Source organism: Pseudorasbora parva, chromosome 5 (assembly GCF_024679245.1).
Source record: "Pseudorasbora parva isolate DD20220531a chromosome 5, ASM2467924v1, whole genome shotgun sequence".
In the NCBI taxonomy this organism is placed as follows: Eukaryota; Metazoa; Chordata; class Actinopteri; order Cypriniformes; family Gobionidae; genus Pseudorasbora; species Pseudorasbora parva.
Genome location: NC_090176.1, coordinates 42,593,958 through 42,616,470, shown reverse-complemented (window position 1 = coordinate 42,616,470; position 22,513 = coordinate 42,593,958). Strand labels below are relative to the sequence as shown.

The window sequence follows — 22,513 nt, the reverse complement described above, 5'->3', positions numbered from 1 at the left end:
TTAGCTATCCCTGGTCCACCATCAACACCATGGCTGAGCTATGTGTCAAGGGAAAGCCTCACTGTTTGCTGGAATGAGCCAGTAGTAGACGGTGGAAGCCCGGTGTTTGGTTACCACGTCCAAATGAAAGAAAGAAGCAGCATCCTTTGGCAGACAGTGAACAAAACAGCAATCCCTGCAAATCAAATTAGAGTGACAAACATATGTCCTGGAATGATTTATGAATTCAAAGTAGCGGCAGAAAATGCAGCTGGTACCGGAAAGTTCAGCAAAACATCAGAAGAAGTCCTAGCGATTGATGCCTGTGGTAAGCTTAAATAACTATATATATATATGCTAAGGAGATGTGTCAAGATTCTCTAAATAAAAAATATATATTTGTTCTATTTTAGATCCACCGGCAAATGTGAGAGTTTCTGAGGTTACAAAAAATTCAATTAGCCTTGTATGGCAGAAGCCTCCATTTGATGGTGGAAGCAAAATCACTGGCTACATGGTTGAGCGAAGAGATGCTCCAAATGGCAGATGGACAAAGGCAAACTTTACCAATGTCATTGATACTAATTTCACTGCGTCAGGCTTGACTCAGGATCAGTCATATGAATTTAGAATTTTCGCCAGAAATGCAGTTGGCTCAGTTAGCAACCCATCTCTAATTGCAGGACCTGTAACTTGTGTTGACATTTCTGGTAAGTGTATTTCTTCTACATTGCTTGTTCATTTAATGTTAGCATGCATAGCAAAGGGTTTGTTCTGTATTACATGCACTTTTCCATGTTTCCCTAATTCTAGGTGCTCCAGTAATTGACCTGCCACCAGAGTATTTGGATGTTGTGCAATACAAAGCTGGTGTATCATTCAAAATCAAAGTGGGAATATCTGCTAAACCTTTGCCAACTATTGAATGGCTTAAAGATGAAAAGGAATTAGTATCAAGCTCACAGCTGTCAATTGAAAACACAACTGACTCATCAGCCATCCTCATTAAGGATTCTACTCGTCTCAACACTGGAACCTATGAGCTCAAAATCAAGAATGTGTTTGGCACAGCATCTGCTTCTGTCAAAATACAGATTTTAGGTATGTAATCATTTGCATCAAAAACATGTATATAAATGTAATTCCAATGTCCTATCTACATCCTATCTACAAAGCCTTATCCATTTCCTAATTGTAAATTAATACATTTTCATTCCAAAAACAGACAAACCTGGACCTCCAGCTGGACACATTGAATTCAAAACAGTCACTGCTGACAAGATAATAATTGCATGGGAACCAGTGACTGATGAAGGAGGTGCCAAAGTAACTCATTACATTGTAGAAAAACGAGAAACAAGTAGAGTAGTGTGGTCTACAGTTTCTGAAGCCATGGAAGCACGTACTGTCACTGTCCAAAAGTTGGCCAGAGGAAATGAATATGTATTCCGTGTCAGAGGTGTTAACAAATTTGGAGCTGGAGATCCTCTGGAGTCTGAGCCTGTTATCGCCAAAAATGCATTTGGTAAGGAAATAGTAAATCAAAAAATCTAAATTATTAAACCAGATAATGTATAGATTTGGTAAACCAGATACTGTATATAACACCACAACTATTAAATTGATGCTATTTTCAGTTACTCCTGGACAGCCTTCTACACCTGAAGCAACAGATATCACCAGAACATCAATGCAGATCATTTGGGATAAACCTAGTTTGGATGGTGGTAGCATTGTTACAGGATACTATTTGGAGAGACGTGACAAGAAGAGTCTACGCTGGGTAAAAGTGTACAAGGACCCCATTAGTGACACAAAAGCAAAGGTCCATCATCTTACAGAAGGAAATGAATATCAGTATCGTGTATGTGCAATCAATAAAGCTGGGGAAGGTCCATACACAGATGCTTCTGACTTCTACAAAGCTGCTGATGCAGTTGGTACGCATTACTGTATATTTGACTCAATTGTTACATTTACTAAATTCATATTTCATTTGGAGTCAAACTGTCTTGACATAGTTCTAACCAAGGTTTATTTCTCCCAAGACCCACCATATGAACCAACTAAGCTGAAGGTGGTTGACTCAACTAAAACATCAATCACACTTGGATGGTCAAAGCCAGAGTATGATGGAGGCAGTGAAATCACCAGCTATGTTGTAGAAAAAAGAGTTGGTGAAGAAGGGGAATGGACAGTGATTAGCCATAAGGGAGAAGTGAGAACTACAGAGTATGTTGCTTCGGATCTTAAACCAGATATTGACTACTACTTCCGTGTATCTGCTGTTAATTGTGCTGGCCGTGGAGACCCAATAGAAATGGAAGAACCAGTACAAGCCAAGGACATTCTTGGTATGTATTCATGTTGAAATGCATGGAATGTCTTTGCATATTTTATAATAATGTTTTCTGATTGTAACAAAAGCATAACAAATTATAATTTATATTTTGCAGAGGAAGCCCAGGTTGATACAGATGTTGCGATGAGAACTCACTACATTGTGAAAGCTGGAAAAGATGTTGAAATCATGGTCCCCCTCAAAGGCAGACCTGCTCCAAGCATCTCCTGGAAAAAGGAAGACCAGAACATTGACAATGATCCTACATACAACATTCACAACACAGACACTTCTTCATGTCTCATAATTACACAAGTATCTCGAAGTGACACTGGTAAATATACCATTAATATATCAAATGGTGTAGGTGAACCAAAGTCACTAACTGTGTCTGTTAAAGTACAGGACACTCCAGCTGCTTGTAGGAATTTGATCTTGAAAGACGTCACTCGTGGAAAAGTCACTCTCTGTTGGGAGCCCCCTCTATTGGATGGTGGTGCTGAAATTACCAATTATGTTGTTGAGAAGAGAGACTCTTCGAAGCGTACATATGCCTGTGTAACGAATAAATGCAAAGAAACCACATGTTTAATTGAAGAACTCTCTGAGAAGGCATTGTTCTTCTTCCGTGTATTAGCAGAAAATGAAAATGGAGTTGGAGATCCATGTGAAACAGCAGAGCCAGTTAAAGCCACCGAGACACCAGGTCCAGTCAAAGACCTTTCTATGAAAGACTCCACAAAGACTTCCGTAACACTACAATGGAACAAACCAGATTATGATGGTGGTAGCATTATTACAGACTACATTATTGAAAAGAAACTCCAAGGTCAAGAAGAATGGGCTCCTGCTGGCACAAACAAGCACTGTGAACATGAAGTTACAAAGCTTAAGGAACTCACTGAAATGTTTTTCAGGGTTTGTTCCAAGAATGAAAAGGGCACTAGTGACTTTGTTGAAACTGGCCCAATAAAAGTCAAGGACTTTATTATTCCACCAGAAGCAAACCTTGAAGAGTATCCTGATGGACAGATCAGTGTGCGTTTGGGGCACAATGTACATATTGAATTGCCATACAAGGGTAAGCCTAGACCAACCATTCTTTGGTTAAAGGATAACTTACCACTGAAGGAGAGTGAAAAGGTACGCTTCAAGAAGACTGAAAACAAGGCCACTCTTATGATAAAAAATGTGGAGAAAGAGAATGGAGGCAAATACACACTTACTCTTGACAACACATTCTTCAGAAAATCATTTCATGTACAAGTTATTACCCTTGGACCACCCTCTAAACCTATTGGACCTATCCGTTTGGATGAGGTAAGAGCAGACAGTATAGCTATATCTTGGGATGAACCAAATGATAATGGAGGTGGAGAAATCACTTGCTACACTGTTGAGAAACGTGACACCTCTCAGACAGACTGGAAAATGGCTTGTTCAAGTGTAACTGGAACATCGTTTAAGGTCCCAAACCTGATCAAGGGAATTCAATATCAGTTAAGAGTCTGTGCAGAAAATAGATATGGTGCAAGTGAACCTTTAGTTTCACAAAATGTCATTGCCAAGCATGAGTTCAGACCACCCGGCCCACCAGGCATGCCAGTGGTTTACAATGTTACAAATGATGGCATGACTATTCAGTGGGATGAACCAATCTTTGATGGAGGTTGTCCAGTGCTTGGGTTCCATGTTGAAAAGAAGGAGAAGAACAGTATTATGTGGCAAAAAGTCAACACAGTTCTGGTGAAAGAAAGGGAGTACAGGATCATTGGTCTTATTGAAGGATTGGAATACCAGTTCAGAGTCTACGCCCAGAATGATGCTGGACACAGTCGCATGGGTGATGCAAGCAAACCTATTATGGCTGTTTCTCCAGTTGGTAAGTTCAACTTTAAGACATTCTTTCAACACCAAACTTTCTTGTTAAAAATATGACAATTGCCTCAAACTAAATTCTTATTAACTTGTGTATTTTAACTTCAGATCCTCCTGGTACCCCTGACTATGTTGATGTAACAAGTGAATCAGTTAAACTGAAATGGGAAGCACCCAAGCATGATGGTGGAAGCAAAATTGTTGCCTATAATGTGGAGAAAAGACAGGGCAAAGGACGGTGGTTGAAGAGCAATTTTACAAATGTGACTGAGACAGAATTTACAGTGACTGGTCTTACTTGCGGTGAACGCTATGAATTTAGAGTCATAGCAAGAAATGCTATCGGCACAGTGAGCCCACCCTCTCAGTCTTCTGGATATGTCGTAATCAGAGATGAGAGCTGTAAGTTCATGCAGATTATATGGGTTCTCATTATTCAGTGTCAACATTTTACATGAAATTTTATCCTGGTCTATATTTATTAAAATGTACAAACTCTTTTCTCTTTCAGTTGCTCCAAACATTGAGTTTGGCCAAGAGTACTTTGAGGGAGTCTCTATTAAAGCTGGAGAAAACATCAGGCTCAAAGTTACTATCACTGGAAGACCAACACCAAAAGTTACCTGGTTTAGAGATAATATTGAATTAACCAAGAAAATGGTTGATATCACAACAATCTCTGGATCAAGTACCCTCTTTATCAGAGATGCTGACCGTAGTCACCGTGGTCTTTATACTGTTGAAGCCACAAATCCCTCAGGAAGTAAAAAAGAATCAATGAATGTTGAAGTCTTTGGTATGAATAGTACCTTATCCATATTATTTATTAATCCCACCCCCAATCACTAGATGTTTTTAATATCCATATCTTTAACCTATTCTTCTATTGTGTCTATCTTTCAGATACACCTGGAGAGCCTGTTGGTCCAATCACATTCTCCAATATCTCTGAGGGCAAAGTAACACTTTCATGGAATCCACCTGAGAATGATGGCTGTTCTGCGGTCACTCATTACATTGTAGAGAAGCGTGAAACCTCGAAAATTTCATGGACACTTGTAACTGATGAGTGCTTGGCATGCACATACACTGCCACCAAACTGATCAAGACAAACGAGTACCAGTTCCGTGTTTCTGCAGTCAATAAGTTTGGTGTGAGCAGAATCCTGGATTCAGCTCCTGTGATTGCACAGATGCAATACAGTAAGATAAAACAGCATGTATATTAAAATAAATAAACATGTCATAAATAAATAAATAAATAAAATCTGTAAGAAATAAATAAATGTAAAAAAATCTTACATTTAATTACGACACTGAAAATATTTTTCCTGTAATATCTTTTTTTTTTTAAATCTCTGCAGCTGTTCCAGATTCTCCTGGAACCCCAGATGCAACAGATGTTGATGGAGAGAGCATCACAATCAACTGGGCTCCTCCAACACATGATGGTGGAAACCCAATAAAATATTACATTGTGGAAAGACGTGAAAAGAAGACTGGTCGTTGGCTTAAAGTCCTAACAAGAAAACCCATTGTTGAGGCTGCACACAGAGTGACTCATCTCACTGAGAATGTGGAGTATGAATTCCGTGTGTATGCTGTAAATGATGCTGGAATTGGAGCACCAAGCAACATTTCAATGGCAATTAAATGTGCTGAGCCAACAGAAGAACCTGATGCCCCATCTATTGTCAATGTGACTGATACTACCAATACTTCTGTCAGCTTGGAATGGACCAGACCTGCATATGATGGTGGTATGGAAATCCATGGCTACATTATTGAAATGTGCAAGGGATCTGAAGAGGAATGGCGCAGAGTAAATGAGGATCTTTGTGCTTTCACGAAATACACTGTCACTGGTTTGGAAACCACAGCAGAGTACAAGTTCCGTATTTGTGCAGTTAATTCTGTTGGAAAGGGTGAAGCCAAAGAAATATCTGAGTCTGTGCAGGCAGTAGACAGGCTCTTGGCACCAGAAATTGACATAGATGCGTCCTTCAAACAGACACACATTGTAAAGAGTGGAGGAAGTGTATGTATCCGTGTTGCTTTTAAGGGAAAACCAACACCTACAGCTTCCTGGACAAAAGCTGATGGAGAACTTGGCGTTATGACTGACATCACCACCACCGAGACATTCACAGCTTTGACACTGGAAAATTGCACTAGAAATGATACTGGAAAATACACACTCACTCTTGAGAACAGCAGTGGCAATAAATCTATTGTCATTGCAGTCAAAGTGTTAGACACACCTGGTGTACCCGGGGCTCTCTCCATCAAGGAAGTCATGAGAGGAGCTCTCACAATTGCTTGGGAACCACCTATCAATGATGGTGGTGCACGTGTTCATCATTACATTGTTGAAAAACGTGAGGCTAGCCGTCGTACATGGACAGAGGCAGCACCCAAGACCACTCAAACAAGCCTGAGAATTTCTGACCTCCTGGAAGGTGTACCTTATTTCTTCAAAGTCATGGCTGAGAATCAGTATGGTCTTGGTGAAGCATATGAAATGCCTGACCCAGTTATCGCCACAGCTGAACCTGCAGCACCGAAGAGAGTTGATATTATTGATACAACTGATACATCAGCAACCCTGGCCTGGCTCAAGCCGGAGCATGATGGAGGAAGCCGTATAACAGGCTATTGTGTGGAGTCAAAGATTAAAGATGCAGATAAATGGGTTGTTTCTGGCACAACGAAAAACCTAAGCCTTGTAATTGAAGGACTTAAAAATAACAGCGAGTATGAATTCCGTGTCAAGGCAAAGAATGATGCTGGGTTCAGTGTCCCAAGGGAAGCTTTCTCCTCAGTCATCATTAAAGAGCCACGAATTGAACCTACTGCCGACCTCAGTGGCATCACCAACCAACTCATTATTAGCAGGATTGGTGAATCTTTTGAGATTGATGTTCCATTTAGTGGAAGACCTGCTCCAAAGGTATCCTGGAAGCTTGAGGAAATGAAGCTAAAAGAAACTGACAGGGTGTCAATCAAGACTACCAAAAACAGAACCACTCTGACAGTTAAAGAGAGCATGAGGGGTGATGGAGGCAGATATTTCCTAACTCTTGAGAATGTCACTGGGTCAAAGACTTTCAGTGTCACTGTCAATGTTATTGGCAGACCAAGCCCTCCAGAGGGCCCTATTGAGATTTCCTCAATTACATCAGAGTCATGTGTCCTATCATGGAATTCACCTGAAGATGATGGAGGAACAGACATCACAAACTACATTGTAGAGAAGCGTGAATCTGGCTCAACTGCTTGGCAGCTTATTAATTCAAGTGTAAAGCAAACTTCCTTCCATGTTTCACATCTAACTAAATACATGCAGTATACTTTCCGTATCTGTGCTGAAAACCGTTTTGGTGTGAGCAAACCAACAGAATCTGAGACAATTGTTGCAGAGCATCCATTTGGTATGTATTAGATAATAAGAAATTCACAGGTTTTATATACTGTATGAAATATAATATATCATTACATTTTTTTTTATTTTCACAGTTCCTTCAGGCCCTCCAACAAAACCGGAAGTGTTCTCTGTAAGTGCCAACAGCATGAGCATTCGCTGGGAGGAACCATACCATGATGGTGGCAGCAAGGTCATTGGATACTGGATTGAAAAGAAGGAGCGTAACACAATTCTCTGGGTGAGAGAAAACAAGATTCCCTGCTTTGAATGCTACTACAAGGTGGAAGGCCTTGTTGAGGGTCTTGAATACCAGTTCAGAGTATATGCAATGAATAGTGCTGGCCTCAGCAAAGCAAGCGAAGCATCAAAGAGAGCTGTGGCACAAAATCCAGTTGGTAAGTATTTTACAATCAAAAAGTAATGCATATCAGTTTAGATCAGAAAAAAAAATACTGATGTGTGCTGTTTTTTTTGTTTGTGGTGATACAAATATATAGATCCTCCTGGAAAACCAGAAGTTATAAATGTATCAAGATCAACAGTCTCAATCAAGTGGTCTGTGCCTCTAAACGATGGTGGAAGCCCAATCACGGGCTACATTGTTGAGAGAAAGCCATATACTGTCACTGGAGAAGGTCGCTGGCTTAAGTGTAACTACACTAATGTTACTGACACAAATTTCACTGTCACTGCACTGGGAGAAGGAGAGGAATATGAATTCCGTGTCATTGCAAAAAATGCTAATGGGGTATTGAGCCTGCCATCAGTTTCAACAGGACCAGTGACCTGCAAAGCAGAATACAGTATGTATCATGCATGGTTCTGTCACAATACACATATAAGACTAACATCGTTTTATTAACGAGAACCTAAAAATTCCTCATGACACTTTATTTTGTAGCTCCTCCTAAAGCAGAGCTGGACAGCAAACTCCTTGTGGACACAGTTACAATCAGAGCTGGATCTGATTTAGTGCTAGATGCTGCTGTTGGTGGAAAACCTGAGCCAAAAGTCAGCTGGGCCAAGGGTACGAAAGAGCTAGAACTTTGTGAAAAATATGCTCTCCAGTACTCTAGTACCCGAGCTCTGGCAATCATCAAGTTCTGTGACAGAGATGACACTGGGAAGTATGTTTTGACAGTCAAGAATGCTAGTGGAACAAAAACCGCTGAGGTCAATGTTAAAGTGCTTGGTAGGTGTTCTTCTAAACATACAGCTATTACATAAATAAACATGATCTTCAATTTTAAATGTTTCAGATTCATTCATACAATAATCTTTTTTCTTTTACAAGATACGCCTGGTCCCTGTCAGGAGATTACAGTCAGCAATATATCAGAGGAAAAATGCACAGTGTCTTGGAAAGAGCCACTGGAGGATGGTGGTGACACAATCACACATTACATTGTTGAAAGAAGGGATACCAATAGACTTAACTGGGTTATCATGGAGGCTGAATGCAAAGCTCTAACATATGAAATTAAAAGACTTTTCAAGAACAATGAATATATATTCCGTGTGAGAGGTGTGAATAAGTATGGGTCTGGTGTGGTTATACAGTCTACCCCCATCTTTGCCAGAAACTCGTTCAGTAAGTACCATGATTATTTTATTTTTTTTAACTTTAGATGAGTGATTTTGCATGTTAAAATTACAATTTTGCACCTTTTTCCTATTACAGCTGTCCCATCACCCCCTGGAGCCCCAGAAATCATTGCAGTTGGAAAAGACTTTGCAACGATCGAGTGGCTGAAGCCAGAGAGCGATGGTGGCAGTGAAGTCACAAACTACTTGATTGAGTTCCGTGAAAGAAAGAGTGTTAGATGGATCAAGGTTAACAGAGATTCTGTTCTCAAGGACACATCTTTCAAAGTCACTGGTCTCCATGAAGGCAACATTTACCAGTTCCGCATTACAGCCATGAATGCAGCTGGAGATAGTGAACCTAGTGAAATGTCAATGTATGCAGTATGTAGAGTACCAACAGGTATGCTTCCAAAACAACCACATTTTTAACATTAAAGTGTGTATATTACTAAAGTAATATGTTAAATCCTAACCTGTTAAATCCCCATTTTAGGTACTTCAGGTCCACCCTCAATTCCACGGGTTACTGACACACACAAAGAAAGTGTTAGTCTTGCTTGGACACGGCCAGTTGAAGATGGTGGTGCTGATGTTATTGGTTATGTTCTTGAGATGCAAGAAGCTGGTGCAGAGGAATGGACAAAAGTGCATGAAAAGAATCTTAGAGTGACAGAACACACAGTTACAGGCCTTTCTGCTGGCAAAAAGTACTGTTTCAGAGTTGCAGCAGTCAATGTAAATGGAATGGGTGACTTCAGTGATCCTTGTGCAGAGACTGAGCCTGTAGAAAGAATTGGTATGTTTAAACAACTTCTAAGACACACACACACACACACACACACACACACACACACACACACACACACACACACACACATATATATATATATCTATGAATGCACGAAAGAACTAATGCCCAATATTCAGCCTGTGTATTCTCTAATAAATTCTCTAATTGTTTTATTATGTATTCTAGAAATTCCTGACCTTGAGCTGCCTGATGAACTGACAAAGACAATTTGTCTGAGAGCAGGAAGTTCTCTGCGCCTACATATTACTGTTACTGGTAGACCAATCCCAACTGTAACCTGGAGCAAACCTGGTGTGGACCTCCAAAATCGTGGCTTTATTGAAGTGACCAATACTGCCACAACTCTCATTATTGACAAGGTGCACCGCTATGATGCTGGTAGATATACAGTTGAAGCTTCCAATTCAGCTGGGAAGAAGGATGCAAGCATCCTTGTGAAAATCTATGGTATGTATTCTCATATTAAATTATGTAAATCATTTATAGCACATATTACAACATAACATGTATGGTAACTAATCAGCATATCTGTGCATTCTTTCTCAGATACACCTGGTCCACCTGGTCCAATAAAGATGAAAGAGCTCACAAAAGATTGTGCTCATATTACTTGGGATGCTCCTGAGGTTGATGGTGGAGCACCTGTCAACAATTACATTATTGAAAGACGAGAGGCATCAATGAGAGCATACAAAACGGTCACATCCAAATGCAGCAAGACATCATACAAAATTACTGGTCTGGCAGAAGGAATGTTGTATTATTTCAGAGTCTTACCAGAGAACATCTATGGTGTTGGTGAACCTTGTGAGACAGGTGATGTTGTGTTGGTATGTGAAGTTCCACTGCCACCAGCCAAGCTTGAAGTTGTAGATGTAACCAAATCCAGTGTTTCACTTGCATGGGAGAAACCTTTACATGATGGAGGCAGCAGACTCACTGGCTACATTGTTGAGGCTTGTAAGGCTGGTACTGACAAGTGGATGAAGGTAGCAACTTTGAAACTTACAGACTTTGAGTTCACTATCGTGTCACTAAATGAAAAGGAGCAGTACCTCTTCAGGGTGCGTGCTGTCAACAGCAGAGGAGCTGGTGAGCCAAAAGAAATTGTGACAGCTGTGACAGTTCAAGAACAAAGAGGTATGTATTACAATAATAACAATGATAGTCACAAGATGCTGTTATGTGTTTGTTGTGTCTCACTATTTATACCTTTATTTTCTTTTTTTGTTTCGTTTATTCTCTTTCAGTTATGCCTAAGGTTGATTTATCAACTATTCCACAAAAGATGATCAGTGTTTTGGCAGGCAAACCCCTTGAGCTTGACTTGCCAATCATAGGAAGACCACCACCAGTTTGCTCTTGGTTCTTCAATGACAATAGGATCAAAATTGGGGAGCGTGTGAAGATGAAGTCAACTGGAAAATTCTCTAAATTAACTATTCTTGACACCACCATTGATGACAGTGGGGTGTATACTCTAGAGGTGAAAAATGTAACGGGAGTAATTACTGAAAACATCAAAGTCATCATTCTTTGTAAGTACCCACTCCCTACATTAAAATGTATATTTTAAAATGAGAGAATTAATATTAATAGCCCTCTTCTCTCTTTAGCTAAACCTGATGAGCCTCAAGGACCCATTAGATTTGATGAAATTGATGCAACATCAGTCACAATAAGCTGGGATCCACCTATGAGAGATGGTGGTGCACCAATTAGCAACTATGTGGTTGAACAACGTGATGCTCATCGCCCAGGATGGATACCTGTTTCAGAATCAGTTAGTAGACCAACATTCAAATTTAACAGATTGACCGAGGGTGATGAATATGTGTTCCGGGTTGCAGCAACCAATCGTTATGGCACTGGGGAGTACTTGCAGTCTGAAGTTGTAATGTGCAAGAGCTCCAAATGTAAGAATTAGTTATTTATTTATTTTTAAATAGTATATACATACACACACACATTTATATATATATATATATATATATATATATATATATATATATATATATATATATATATATATATATATTAGACCTACATGATCGCAATACTGAATTGTTGTTACAGCCATTCCCGGGCCACCTGGAAGACCCATTGTCTTTGATGTATCACGCGATGGCATGACTGTTGCATGGGAGCCACCAGATGAGGATGGAGGCTTAGAGGTGTCTGGCTACATTATTGAACGCAAGGAGGTCAGAGCTGACAGGTGGATCCGTGCTAATAAAAATCCAGTAACAATGACAAGATACAGATCCACTGGTTTAATTGAAGGCCTGGAATATGAGCACAGAGTGACAGCCATCAATGCTCGTGGTGTTGGCAAACCTAGTCTTCTTTCCAAACCAGCCGTAGCAAATGATCCAGTTGGTGAGCAGAAATTTGTTTTTAATTTTTACTTAAATACTGTAGAATTTTGGTGCATTAAAACATGCTTTAATCACGTATTAAACTATTGCATAACACCCTACAGATCCACCTGGATCACCTCAAAACCCACGAGTCACAGATACCACAAAATCTTCTGTGTCCTTGGCCTGGAGTCCCCCAGATGAGGAGGGTGGTGCTAAGGTTACAGGCTATCTAATTGAAATGCAAAAAGTTGGTTCTGTAACCTGGATGAAGTGCAACACTACACCTTCACTGATCTGTGAATATACTTTGACACAAATGCCACAAGGAGAGGAATTCAAATTCCGTGTCATGGCTTGCAATGTTGGTGGTCCAGGTGAACCAGCTGAAGTACCTGGAGTTGTGACTATAACAGAGATGCTTGGTAAGATCTCATGACCCTGTCATTTACTAATTTTACTTATTACTTGTAAAGTGTCACATTTATGAAATAATTTTATAATTTGAAATGTTCTGTTTCAGATCCTCCAAGTTATGATCTTGAAGCAAAATACAAAGATGTTCTTGTAGTCAGATCTGGAGGAGTAATTAGGCTTTCAGTGCCCATCAAAGGTAAACCTACTCCTACCAGCAAATGGACCAAGGATGGATCAGAGGTTACTAACCGTGCAATGATAGCCTCTAATGAAGATGTAGCTGAGCTTGTAATCAAACAGGCTGAAAGGTCTGATTCTGGCATTTACTATCTCCATCTGGAAAATAAGTGTGGCAAAAAGATGCTTCCTATCAAGGTCAAGGTTATTGGCCGCCCATCTGCACCTGAAGGCCCTCTTGGATTTGATGATATACAAGCACATTCTGTAAGAGTTAGCTGGAAACCACCAACAGAAGATGGTGGTTCTGAAATTGCTGGCTACATTGTGGAGAGACGTGAAGTAACAAAAGCAGCTTGGTACACTGTTGACTCACGGGTGGTTGAAACATCCCTTGTGGTTAAAGGACTAGAAGAAAATGTTGAATACCACTTTAAGGTGACAGCAGAGAACCAGTTTGGAATCAGCAACTCCCTGAAATCAGAGGGAACTGTTGTACCAAAGACTCCTATTTGTAAGTGCTTATCATTTGTCTCATTTTAAGGCATTGTATGTTTGTTATTAAACATAAAACATTTTCTTTTGTTTTCTGTTATTAATATTTTAGGTGTCCCAGAGGCTTCAGGCACTCCACCAGAAATCATGGATGTTACTAAGAGTTCTGCTGCTTTAGCTTGGACTAAACCTAAGGATGATGGTGGATCTCGCATTACTGGTTACTTCATTGAGTACAAAGAAGTGTCGTCTGATAAGTGGATTCGTCATGAGACAAAGATTACCTCAACAATGTATACTCTTAGTCAGCTCACTACTGATGCCGAGTATCAGTTCCGTGTAATTGCTGTGAATGACATTGGAGAGAGTGAACCAGGACCTGCATCAGATTCCGTAATATGCAAAGATCCATTTGGTATGACCTCGTTCTTAATTTGGCTTCATGATATGTATTCAAAATATGTAATAATAATTTTGATTACACTATTTTTTTAGATAAACCAAGCCAGCCAGGGGAAATTGACATCATGACTGTAACCAAAGACTATATTACAATTAAATGGGAGGCTCCAGCATGTGATGGTGGAAAACCAGTCCTTGGCTATTGGATTGAATACCGAAAGTCTGGAGAGAGTGCTTGGAAGAAATGCAATAAGGAGCGCACAAAGGACAAGCAGTATACTCAGGGTGGTCTACAAGAGGCAACTGAATATGAATTCAGAGTATTTGCTGAGAATGAAACTGGAATTAGCAGACCACGCAGAACAGCAGCTGGCATCAAAACTAAGCTGGGTGGTAAGCATAGTTTTAAAAAGCATAAGTAGGATTTTTGTGTGTATTGTAACTTGTCGATACAATAATAATATCCAATATTTAATCACAATGCATTTTTGGAGTGTTTTAATAAAATCAATTTTACTATAGCTGTCCTTTCTGTCTTATTTCCCTTAGTCGGAACTAAACCAGGTCTTAGGAAAGAGATGGATGAAGTCACTGCCAAACTTGGACAAACTGCAACTCTCAAATGTCAGATTATTGGAAGACCTGTTCCAGAAATTAAATGGTACAAGGGTGGAAAGGAAATCAAAGAAGGTCAAAAATATGCAGCAACCTCTGATGGTCGCAACCATACATTGACCATTTCAACAGATCAACAGGAAGATGAGGGTCTATACACATGCAAGGCTGTAAATGAAGCAGGTGACTGTGAAACCAGTGGAACTCTGGTCCTTGAAGCAGCACCACGGTTCCCAGTGCCACTGAAAGACAAATTCTTTGCAACATGTGGTAGCACAGTCCGCATTCATGTTGCTTACATTGGCCGACCTCAACCTAAAATCATGTGGCTTTATGGAACCAAGGCTTTGGAGCCCTCTGAGAATGTGACCATTGAAAATACAGAGCATTACACTCATTTGATTCTCAAGAATGTACAGCGCAGCATAAATGGAGGAAAATACAGAATCAGGATCAACAACCATTTCGGGGCTGCAGATACTGTAACTCACGTTGAAATCTTAGGTATATGCTTCATAATTTGTCTTTTTTGTAATTAGTAGGGGCAATAAGAGCAATTAACATTTTTGTTTGTGTGTGTTTTCAGATAAACCTGCTATGCCAGAGGGTCCTCTTGTTCTTGATGCTCTGTTGAAGAATTCTGTGATTATTAGCTGGAAAGCACCCAAAGATGATGGAGGATCTATGATCACAAATTATATTGTGGAAAAGCGTGAAGACAAGGAAGGAGCAGAGTGGGACCTTGTATCATCGTCCATCACAGGCACTTCATGCAGAATTCCTAACCTTGTTGAAAATGAGGGATACTTCTTCCGTGTTTCAGCACAAAATCGTTATGGCAATAGTGAATCACTGGAGACTCCTTCTGCTATCCTCATCAAGAGTCAGCTAGGCAAGTTATAAAGACATATTATTAAAGAAGTAACCACAATGTTGTTGTTGTTATTAAGTGTTGTTATTCAAATAAAAAAATTATGTTTTGCAGAGAGGCCAGGGGCTCCATTAAAACCAACTGTGTCTGGAATTACCAAAAACTCCTGTGTTGTGTCTTGGAAGCCACCTCTTAGTGATGGAGGTTCTAAAATTAAGAACTACTGTCTTGAGAAGCAAGAAAAGAAGAAGGGTGAATGGGCTGCAGTTACAACAGATGAAATCCACCAGACTGTTTATTCTGTCAAGGGCCTGACAGAAGGTGTAGAGTATGAATTCCGTGTGAAATGTGAAAACATTGGTGGAGAAAGTGAATACAGTGAAGTATCTGACCCTGCAATTCCAAAGACTGATGTTGATGTCCGTGCTCCTGCCTTCAAGGAAGACCTCAGAAATATGAGTGTAAAATTCAAGAGCAATGCAACATTTGTCTGCAAGATAACAGGACAGCCAAAGCCTGTAATAAAATGGTTCAAGCGTGGAAAGGAAATTCAAGCTGATGGTACCAAAATCAAGATTCAAGAATTCAAGGGAGGCTATCATCAGCTTGTTATTGCTGATTGCGAAGCCGAAGACTCAACTGTATATCAGATCAGAGCAACAAACCAGGGTGGATCCATTTCTGCTACTGTTTCTCTAGATGTAGAAGGTAAGCTTCCAAATATTTATACTGTAATTTACTTGGCTATACAAGATATTTCCAAATGATGGATTAAAATGTTTCTGTTTTTTTCAGTCCCTGCTAAGATTCATCTGCCTAAGAATATGCAAGGAAAGGAAGCTATCCCTGCTCTTCGTGGGGAAGTAGTGAACATCAAGATTCCATTCAGTGGAAAACCAGATCCAGTTATCACTTGGCAGAAAGGACAAGACCTTCTTGATAATGATGGACACTATCAAGTCATTGTCACACGATCCTTCACATCTCTTGTATTTGTGAATGGAGTTGAAAGGAATGATGCTGGTTTCTATATTGTGTGTGCCAAAAACAGATTTGGAATTGACCAGCAAACAGTTGAGCTTGATGTTGCAGATGTGCCTGATCCACCACGTGGCATCAAAGCCAGTGAAGTTTCGAGAGATTCTGTAACACTCCACTGGGTAGAACCTGCCAGTGATGGTGGAAGTAAAGTCACAAACTACATTATAGAGAAGTGTGCCACCACAGCAGAAAGGTGGATACGTGTTGGCCAGTCTCGTGACACCCACTACACTGTTGTCAATCTGTTTGGAAAGACAAGTTATCAATTCCGTATCATTGCTGAAAATAAATTTGGTCAGAGTGTACCATCTGAGACAAGTGGACCTGTTGTGACAAAGGAAGACAAATCAAGAGTTCTTAACTATGATGAAGAAGTTGATGACACCAGGCCAGTTTCCAAAAGCAAAGCTCCTCATTCAGAGACTAAGAATGTTCATAACAAGTACATGATTGCTGAAGAGCTTGGCCGCGGACAGTTTGGTATTGTTCACCGGTGTATTGAGACTAGCTCTGAGAAAACTTACATGGCAAAATTTGTCAAAGTTAGAGGTGCAGATCAGGCACTAGTGAAAAAAGAAATTGCAACACTGAATGTGGCTCGCCACAAGAACTTCCTGTTGTTGCATGAGTCATTTGACAGCCCTGAAGAACTGGTCATGATTTATGAGTTCATCTCTGGAGTGGACATTTTCGAACGCCTTGGTACAGCCAACTTTGAGCTCAGTGAGCGTGAAATTGTTAACTATATTAGACAAGTGTGTGAAGCTCTTGAATTCCTTCACAGCAAGAGTTATGGCCACCTTGATATCAGGCCTGAAAATATAGTGTACACCACAAGAAAGGGATCTAATGTCAAGATCATTGAGCTTGGACAATCTAGACACCTTACACCTGGGGACCAAATTAAGATTCAGTACACAACAGCTGAGTTTGCGGCACCAGAAATTCATCAAAATGAGATGGTTAGCACTGTGACAGATATGTGGTCTGTTGGCGTCCTTGTTTATGTTCTTCTTAGTGGACTTAATCCATTTGCTGCTGAAACTAATCAGCAAATGATTGAGAGCATTTACAATGCTGAGTACAGCTTTGAGGATGAAGCCTTCAAGCATGTAAGTGTTGAGGCATTAGACTTTGTGGACCGCCTACTAACCAAAGAGCGCAAACATCGTATGACTGCTACTGAGGCTTTGAATCATCCTTGGTTGACGATGAACTCAGAGCAGCTAAGCACTAGGTCTATCAAGATTACACGCCATAAGAGATATTACCAAGCCATGGTGAAGAAAGAATGGAACACTGTTGTCTCTTCTGCTCGTGTTGCCAGTGGTGGTGCTATCAGAAGTCAGCGAGGAGTAACAGTCTCTAAAGTGAAGATTGCACCATTTGAACATGGGCCAGTCGCAGGACAAATTAAACACAGTGTTGCCGACGAAGGTGATGATATCAAGTTTATTTGCAACATTGACAATTACGACAGCACTACCGAAGTAACATGGTACTGTGGAGTAAGACAACTAGAAGAGGGTGCTAGATACGAAATTACTTACGAAGATGGACTTGCTACCATAACTATTAAGGGAATCAACAGAACAGATGATGGAACATACAGATGTAAAGTTGTCAATGAGTATGGTGAGGACAGTGCCTATGCTGAGCTCTTTGTCAAAGGGGTAAGATCATATCGCGATTTCTTCACTACACGTGTGGTAAAGAAAGTAAAACGCAGAGTGGACACAGCAAGACTTCTCCAAAGGCCTCCTGAATTTACTTTGCCATTGTGCAACCGCACTGCTTACATTGGAGAGAATGTGCGCTTTGGTGTCACCATCACAGTGCATCCTGAACCTCGTGTAATGTGGTTGAAAACGGGTCAAAAGATTATGCCAGGAGATGATGACAAGAAATACACTTTTATTAGTGACAAGGGCCTGTATCAGTTAGTGATTAACAATCTTGACCCAGATGATGATGCGGAATACACTGTTGTGGCACGGAACCGATTTGGTGATGACAGTTGTAAGGCACGTCTCAAAGTGGTCCCTCGTCCTGCTCCTGCTGATAACACCTTGAGACCTATGTTCAAACGTCTTCTTGCTAATTTGGAATGCAGAGAAGGCCAGAGTGTACGTTTTGAAATGCGGGTGTCAGGACATCCTTCACTAAAATGGGAGAAAGATGCCATGCCTTTGGCATTTGGTCCACAGATTGAGGTTGTGCATGAAGGCTTAGATTACTATGTTTTACATGTAAGAGATACTCTTCCAGAGGATTCTGGCATATACAGAGTCATAGCAACTAACTCGGCAGGGTCTGCAAGTTGTCAAGCCACACTCAAGGTTGAACGCGTGACACACATCAAGAAAGAGGAGGGCGAGGAAGAAAAGAAGAAGAAATATGATCTTGAACAGCAAGAGATGGACAAGAAAGTAAGACTAACTCAGATACTAGCAGGTGCAGACATTACTCCACTTACTCCAGTCGCACAGCAAGCACTAAGAGAAGCTGCAACCATGTACAAACCAGCTATTACTACAAAGAAAGTCAAGAGTGAAGCTGATGAAGCCAAAGAGAAAGAAGAGAAAAAGAAGAGAGCAGAAGAAAAGAGGTTGAGAATGCCATATGTTATTCCTCCACCTCGTGCTGTTGCTCCTACTGCCCTTGAGGAGGACATGGAAATCAAACACTTTGTGCCATTCTCTGATATGAAGTGGTACAAGAAACTCCGAGATCAATATGAGTTCCCGGAGCCAATGGAAAAGTTCCCCCAGAAAAGACTTAAGCGCATCCGGCTGTCAAGGTGGGACCAGTTCTATGAAGTACCAATGCCAAGAATTAAAGACCAATACAAGCCAAAATGGCATATTCCTGTTTCACAAGATGATCTTGAGACTGTAAGACCAGCAAGACATCGCACACCATCTCCAGAAATGGAGGCATACTACAGAATCAGGAGACGCTCTCTTGGTGATCTTTCTGATGAGGAATTGCTTCTGCCTGTTAAAGAATACCTCTCAATGAAGAGAACAGAGGAAGAAAGACTCAAACTTGAGGATGAACTTGAGTTAGGCTATTCTGCTTCTCCACCAAGTCTGAGCCCTGTACGCTTTGAACTTTCTGCACTGCGTCACCCATCACCTAAGAAAGCTACATATGAAGAGGAGGAAGGGGAGGAAGTTCCAACCTATGACTCATATCGTATTCCATCTAAATATGAGGCTGGTCCAAGCTATATTGACCTGCGTCAGCGTCACGATAAGGCAACATACAAACCTCCAAGACAAAAGCAAAGGTTATATGAGGAAAAAGAAGACCATGAACTGCTTAGGTCAGTAACTACCACAACAAAATTATCTTCCTACAAGAGCCAACTGCAACACATTGAGTTTGAGGAGAAAACAAAGGTCAAAAGAAAGGAAAAAACAAGAGTTTCTGTGTCAGCAGTAACTGGGGGAGCAGGCATTACTGATATGGCTACAACATCATTCTCATCTAGCTATGCTACAGTAACTCATCCTAAGAAACCTTCTGCAGCTGTGGCAGAAAAAGTGGTTAGAACAGCTTCACCTGAAAAGACACGCCCACGTTCCCCCAGCCTTGATTCTGCTGAGAAAAGAGCCACTACACCAGACTTGTCAACAAAAATTGATTATATGTCAAGGTATGAGTCAAGAAAGAAAGCCTTGAAAACTGAGAGGAAGTTTGAAATTGTGACCCAGCAGCCTTTTACTCTTGACCATGCTCCCAGGGTGACTGTAAGAATGCGCTCTCACCGTGTGCCAATTGGTCAAAACACCAAATTCACACTGAATGTCCAATCCAAACCAGAAGCACTGATTAAATGGTACCACAATGGACAGCAGATTGAAGAAAGCAGAAAATACCGTATGTTTAACATGAGTGGTGTTTTGTCTCTTCAAATCATTGATTGCCAGGAAGAGGACAGTGGCACCTACCGTGTCGTCTGTACAAATGCAAAGGGAGAAGCTTCTGACTATGCTACTCTTGATGTTGCTGGGGGTGGATTTTCTGCATATGCCTCACAACGAAAAGATGAGGAGCCACCGACCCCCTTTGTCCCTGAGATGACTAAAACAGATGTATATCATGTTTCATCCATAAAAGCAGCAACTGCATCAGAAACACAAGTGGAAGTATCTGAAACTAAAACGGACAAGATAGAACAGACAATTAGGACATCTGAGATCAAACTTGAAGCTATGGAAGTGACTGCAGTTGAGGAAGTTGTGGTTGAGACATTGTCAGAGACGAAACATGAAGCTACAGAAGTGACAACAGTAGTGGAAGAAGTGGTTGAGGAAAAGAAACCAACTGTTCGAGCTACAATTCTGACTAAACCACAGTCACTCACAGTATCAGAGGGAGAATCGGTCAAATTCACATGTGATGTTGATGGTGACCCTGCACCCACTGTAACATGGATGAAAGAGGGACAAGTAATTGTGTCATCTCATCGTCACCATGTTACCTCAACTGAAAATAAATCTACTTTTGAGATAACCAAAGTAGAAATGTCCGATGGCGGTAACTACACCGTAGTGGCAGAGAACTCTGAAGGTAAACAAGAGGCACAGTTCAGTCTAACTATTCGTAAACCAACACCTGTAGAGAAAGTTGTTGCTTCCCCTCCAAGAGTAAAGTCTCCAGAGTCTCCCCGTATAAAGTCACCATTTGGAATTAGGTCTCCACAGAGACTAAAATCACCTGAACCAATCAAATCTCCAGCAAGAGTTAAGTCCCCACCCCTGGTAAAATCGCCTACTCCAAAAGAAAAAACATCCAAGCCAACCTTCTCTGCAGAACTAAAAGACATCTCAGCCTCTGCAGATACTATTATAAAGCTGACAGTGAAACTGTCTGGTGAGCCTAAACCAACAATCTTCTGGATGAAAGATGGAAAGGTAAGACTTTTTTTTTTACTTTAAAATTTTTTTTAGTAGAATGGATTGATTTACTAATTAATTTGTTTTGTTTTTTCTCCCAGAACCTCTCTCAAGGTGGGAAATATGAAATCTTTGAAGAACATGGTTCTGCACATCTCGAAATCTATGAAGCTGATGTCTCTGATAGTGGCATATACACATGTACAGCTAAAAACAGTGCTGGATCTGTTACTACAAACTGCACTGTTACAGTTAAAGGTATTATAATTAACAATTTGTCTCAAAATACACATACAATACAGGTCCTTCTCAAAAAAAATAGCATGTGTGATAAAATTCATTATTTTTCATAATGTAATGATAAAAATTAAACTTTCATATATTTTAGATTCTTTGCACACCAACTGAAATATTTCAGGTCTTTTATTGTTTTAATACTGATGATTTTGGCATACAGCTCATGAAAACCCAAAATCTCAAAAAATTAGCATATTTCATCCGACCAATAAAAGAAAAGTGTTTTTAATACAAAAAAATGCAACCTTCAAATAATTATGTTCAGTTATGCACTCAATACTTGGTTGGGAATTATTTTGCAGAAATGACTGCTTTAATGCGGCGTGGCATGGAGGCAATCAGCCTGTGGTACTGCTGAGGTGTTATGGAGGCCTAGGATGCTTCGATAGCGGCCTTAGGCCGTGTGTCCACCAAAGCGTTTTTTCACGTTGCTGGCTGGCGTTTTCAATTGTTTTCAATAAGAGCGCCTCATTTTTAGAATGCCTGGAGCGCAACGAGGCACTGAGCGAGTATTTCACACTCAAGCGCTGAGAAGCTAGTCGCCGAGAGTTGAAGAATGTTCAACTTTGAGTAAAAAACCCCCGCTGAAATCACTGTCAATCTTCGCGAAATGTGGCAGTTGGTCTGTGTTGTATTTGTCCCGTCCCTCCTCCACTGTGATCTGAACAGCCTATTCGTTCAGAAATTTCTTTCTGTGTCTTATCCTCTCGCTTGAGGGTGTCAATGATGGCCTTCTGGACAGGGTCGGGTCGGCAGTCTTACCCATGATTGCGGTTTTGAGTAATGAACCAGGCTGGGAGTTTTTAAAAGCCCCAGGAATCTTTTGCAGGTTTTTAGAGTTAATTAGTTGATTCAGATGATTAGGTTAATAGCTCGTTTAGAGAACCTTTTCATGATATACACATTTTTTGAGA

The 22,513-nt window shown here is 40.5% G+C and overlaps 1 protein-coding gene and 1 long non-coding RNA gene across 4 annotated transcripts in view; one reads left to right on the top strand and one right to left on the bottom strand.

The window, feature by feature from the left end:
• Positions 1 to 22,513, bottom strand: part of LOC137075620 (uncharacterized) — a 133,781-nt gene that overhangs the window by 68,569 nt on the left and 42,699 nt on the right. The gene's annotated exons all lie outside the window — the stretch shown is intronic.
• ttn.1 (titin, tandem duplicate 1) overlaps positions 1 to 22,513 on the top strand; it is a 146,412-nt gene that overhangs the window by 120,291 nt on the left and 3,608 nt on the right. For both annotated transcript variants that reach the window (XM_067444381.1, XM_067444382.1), the window contains 31 exons: positions 5 to 307; positions 393 to 689; positions 793 to 1,080; positions 1,205 to 1,504; positions 1,617 to 1,919; positions 2,028 to 2,333; positions 2,436 to 4,202; positions 4,307 to 4,600; positions 4,710 to 4,994; positions 5,102 to 5,401; positions 5,563 to 7,629; positions 7,715 to 8,017; positions 8,120 to 8,425; positions 8,524 to 8,814; positions 8,917 to 9,213; positions 9,304 to 9,609; positions 9,703 to 10,005; positions 10,186 to 10,467; positions 10,567 to 11,160; positions 11,271 to 11,558; positions 11,637 to 11,936; positions 12,097 to 12,399; positions 12,503 to 12,805; positions 12,904 to 13,488; positions 13,582 to 13,884; positions 13,965 to 14,264; positions 14,421 to 14,990; positions 15,073 to 15,378; positions 15,472 to 16,065; positions 16,153 to 21,320; positions 21,404 to 21,560. In XM_067444381.1, the coding sequence (XP_067300482.1) occupies positions 5 to 307; positions 393 to 689; positions 793 to 1,080; positions 1,205 to 1,504; positions 1,617 to 1,919; positions 2,028 to 2,333; positions 2,436 to 4,202; positions 4,307 to 4,600; positions 4,710 to 4,994; positions 5,102 to 5,401; positions 5,563 to 7,629; positions 7,715 to 8,017; positions 8,120 to 8,425; positions 8,524 to 8,814; positions 8,917 to 9,213; positions 9,304 to 9,609; positions 9,703 to 10,005; positions 10,186 to 10,467; positions 10,567 to 11,160; positions 11,271 to 11,558; positions 11,637 to 11,936; positions 12,097 to 12,399; positions 12,503 to 12,805; positions 12,904 to 13,488; positions 13,582 to 13,884; positions 13,965 to 14,264; positions 14,421 to 14,990; positions 15,073 to 15,378; positions 15,472 to 16,065; positions 16,153 to 21,320; positions 21,404 to 21,560 (18,369 nt within the window). The remainder of the gene's footprint in view (positions 1 to 4; positions 308 to 392; positions 690 to 792; positions 1,081 to 1,204; positions 1,505 to 1,616; positions 1,920 to 2,027; positions 2,334 to 2,435; positions 4,203 to 4,306; positions 4,601 to 4,709; positions 4,995 to 5,101; positions 5,402 to 5,562; positions 7,630 to 7,714; positions 8,018 to 8,119; positions 8,426 to 8,523; positions 8,815 to 8,916; positions 9,214 to 9,303; positions 9,610 to 9,702; positions 10,006 to 10,185; positions 10,468 to 10,566; positions 11,161 to 11,270; positions 11,559 to 11,636; positions 11,937 to 12,096; positions 12,400 to 12,502; positions 12,806 to 12,903; positions 13,489 to 13,581; positions 13,885 to 13,964; positions 14,265 to 14,420; positions 14,991 to 15,072; positions 15,379 to 15,471; positions 16,066 to 16,152; positions 21,321 to 21,403; positions 21,561 to 22,513) is intronic.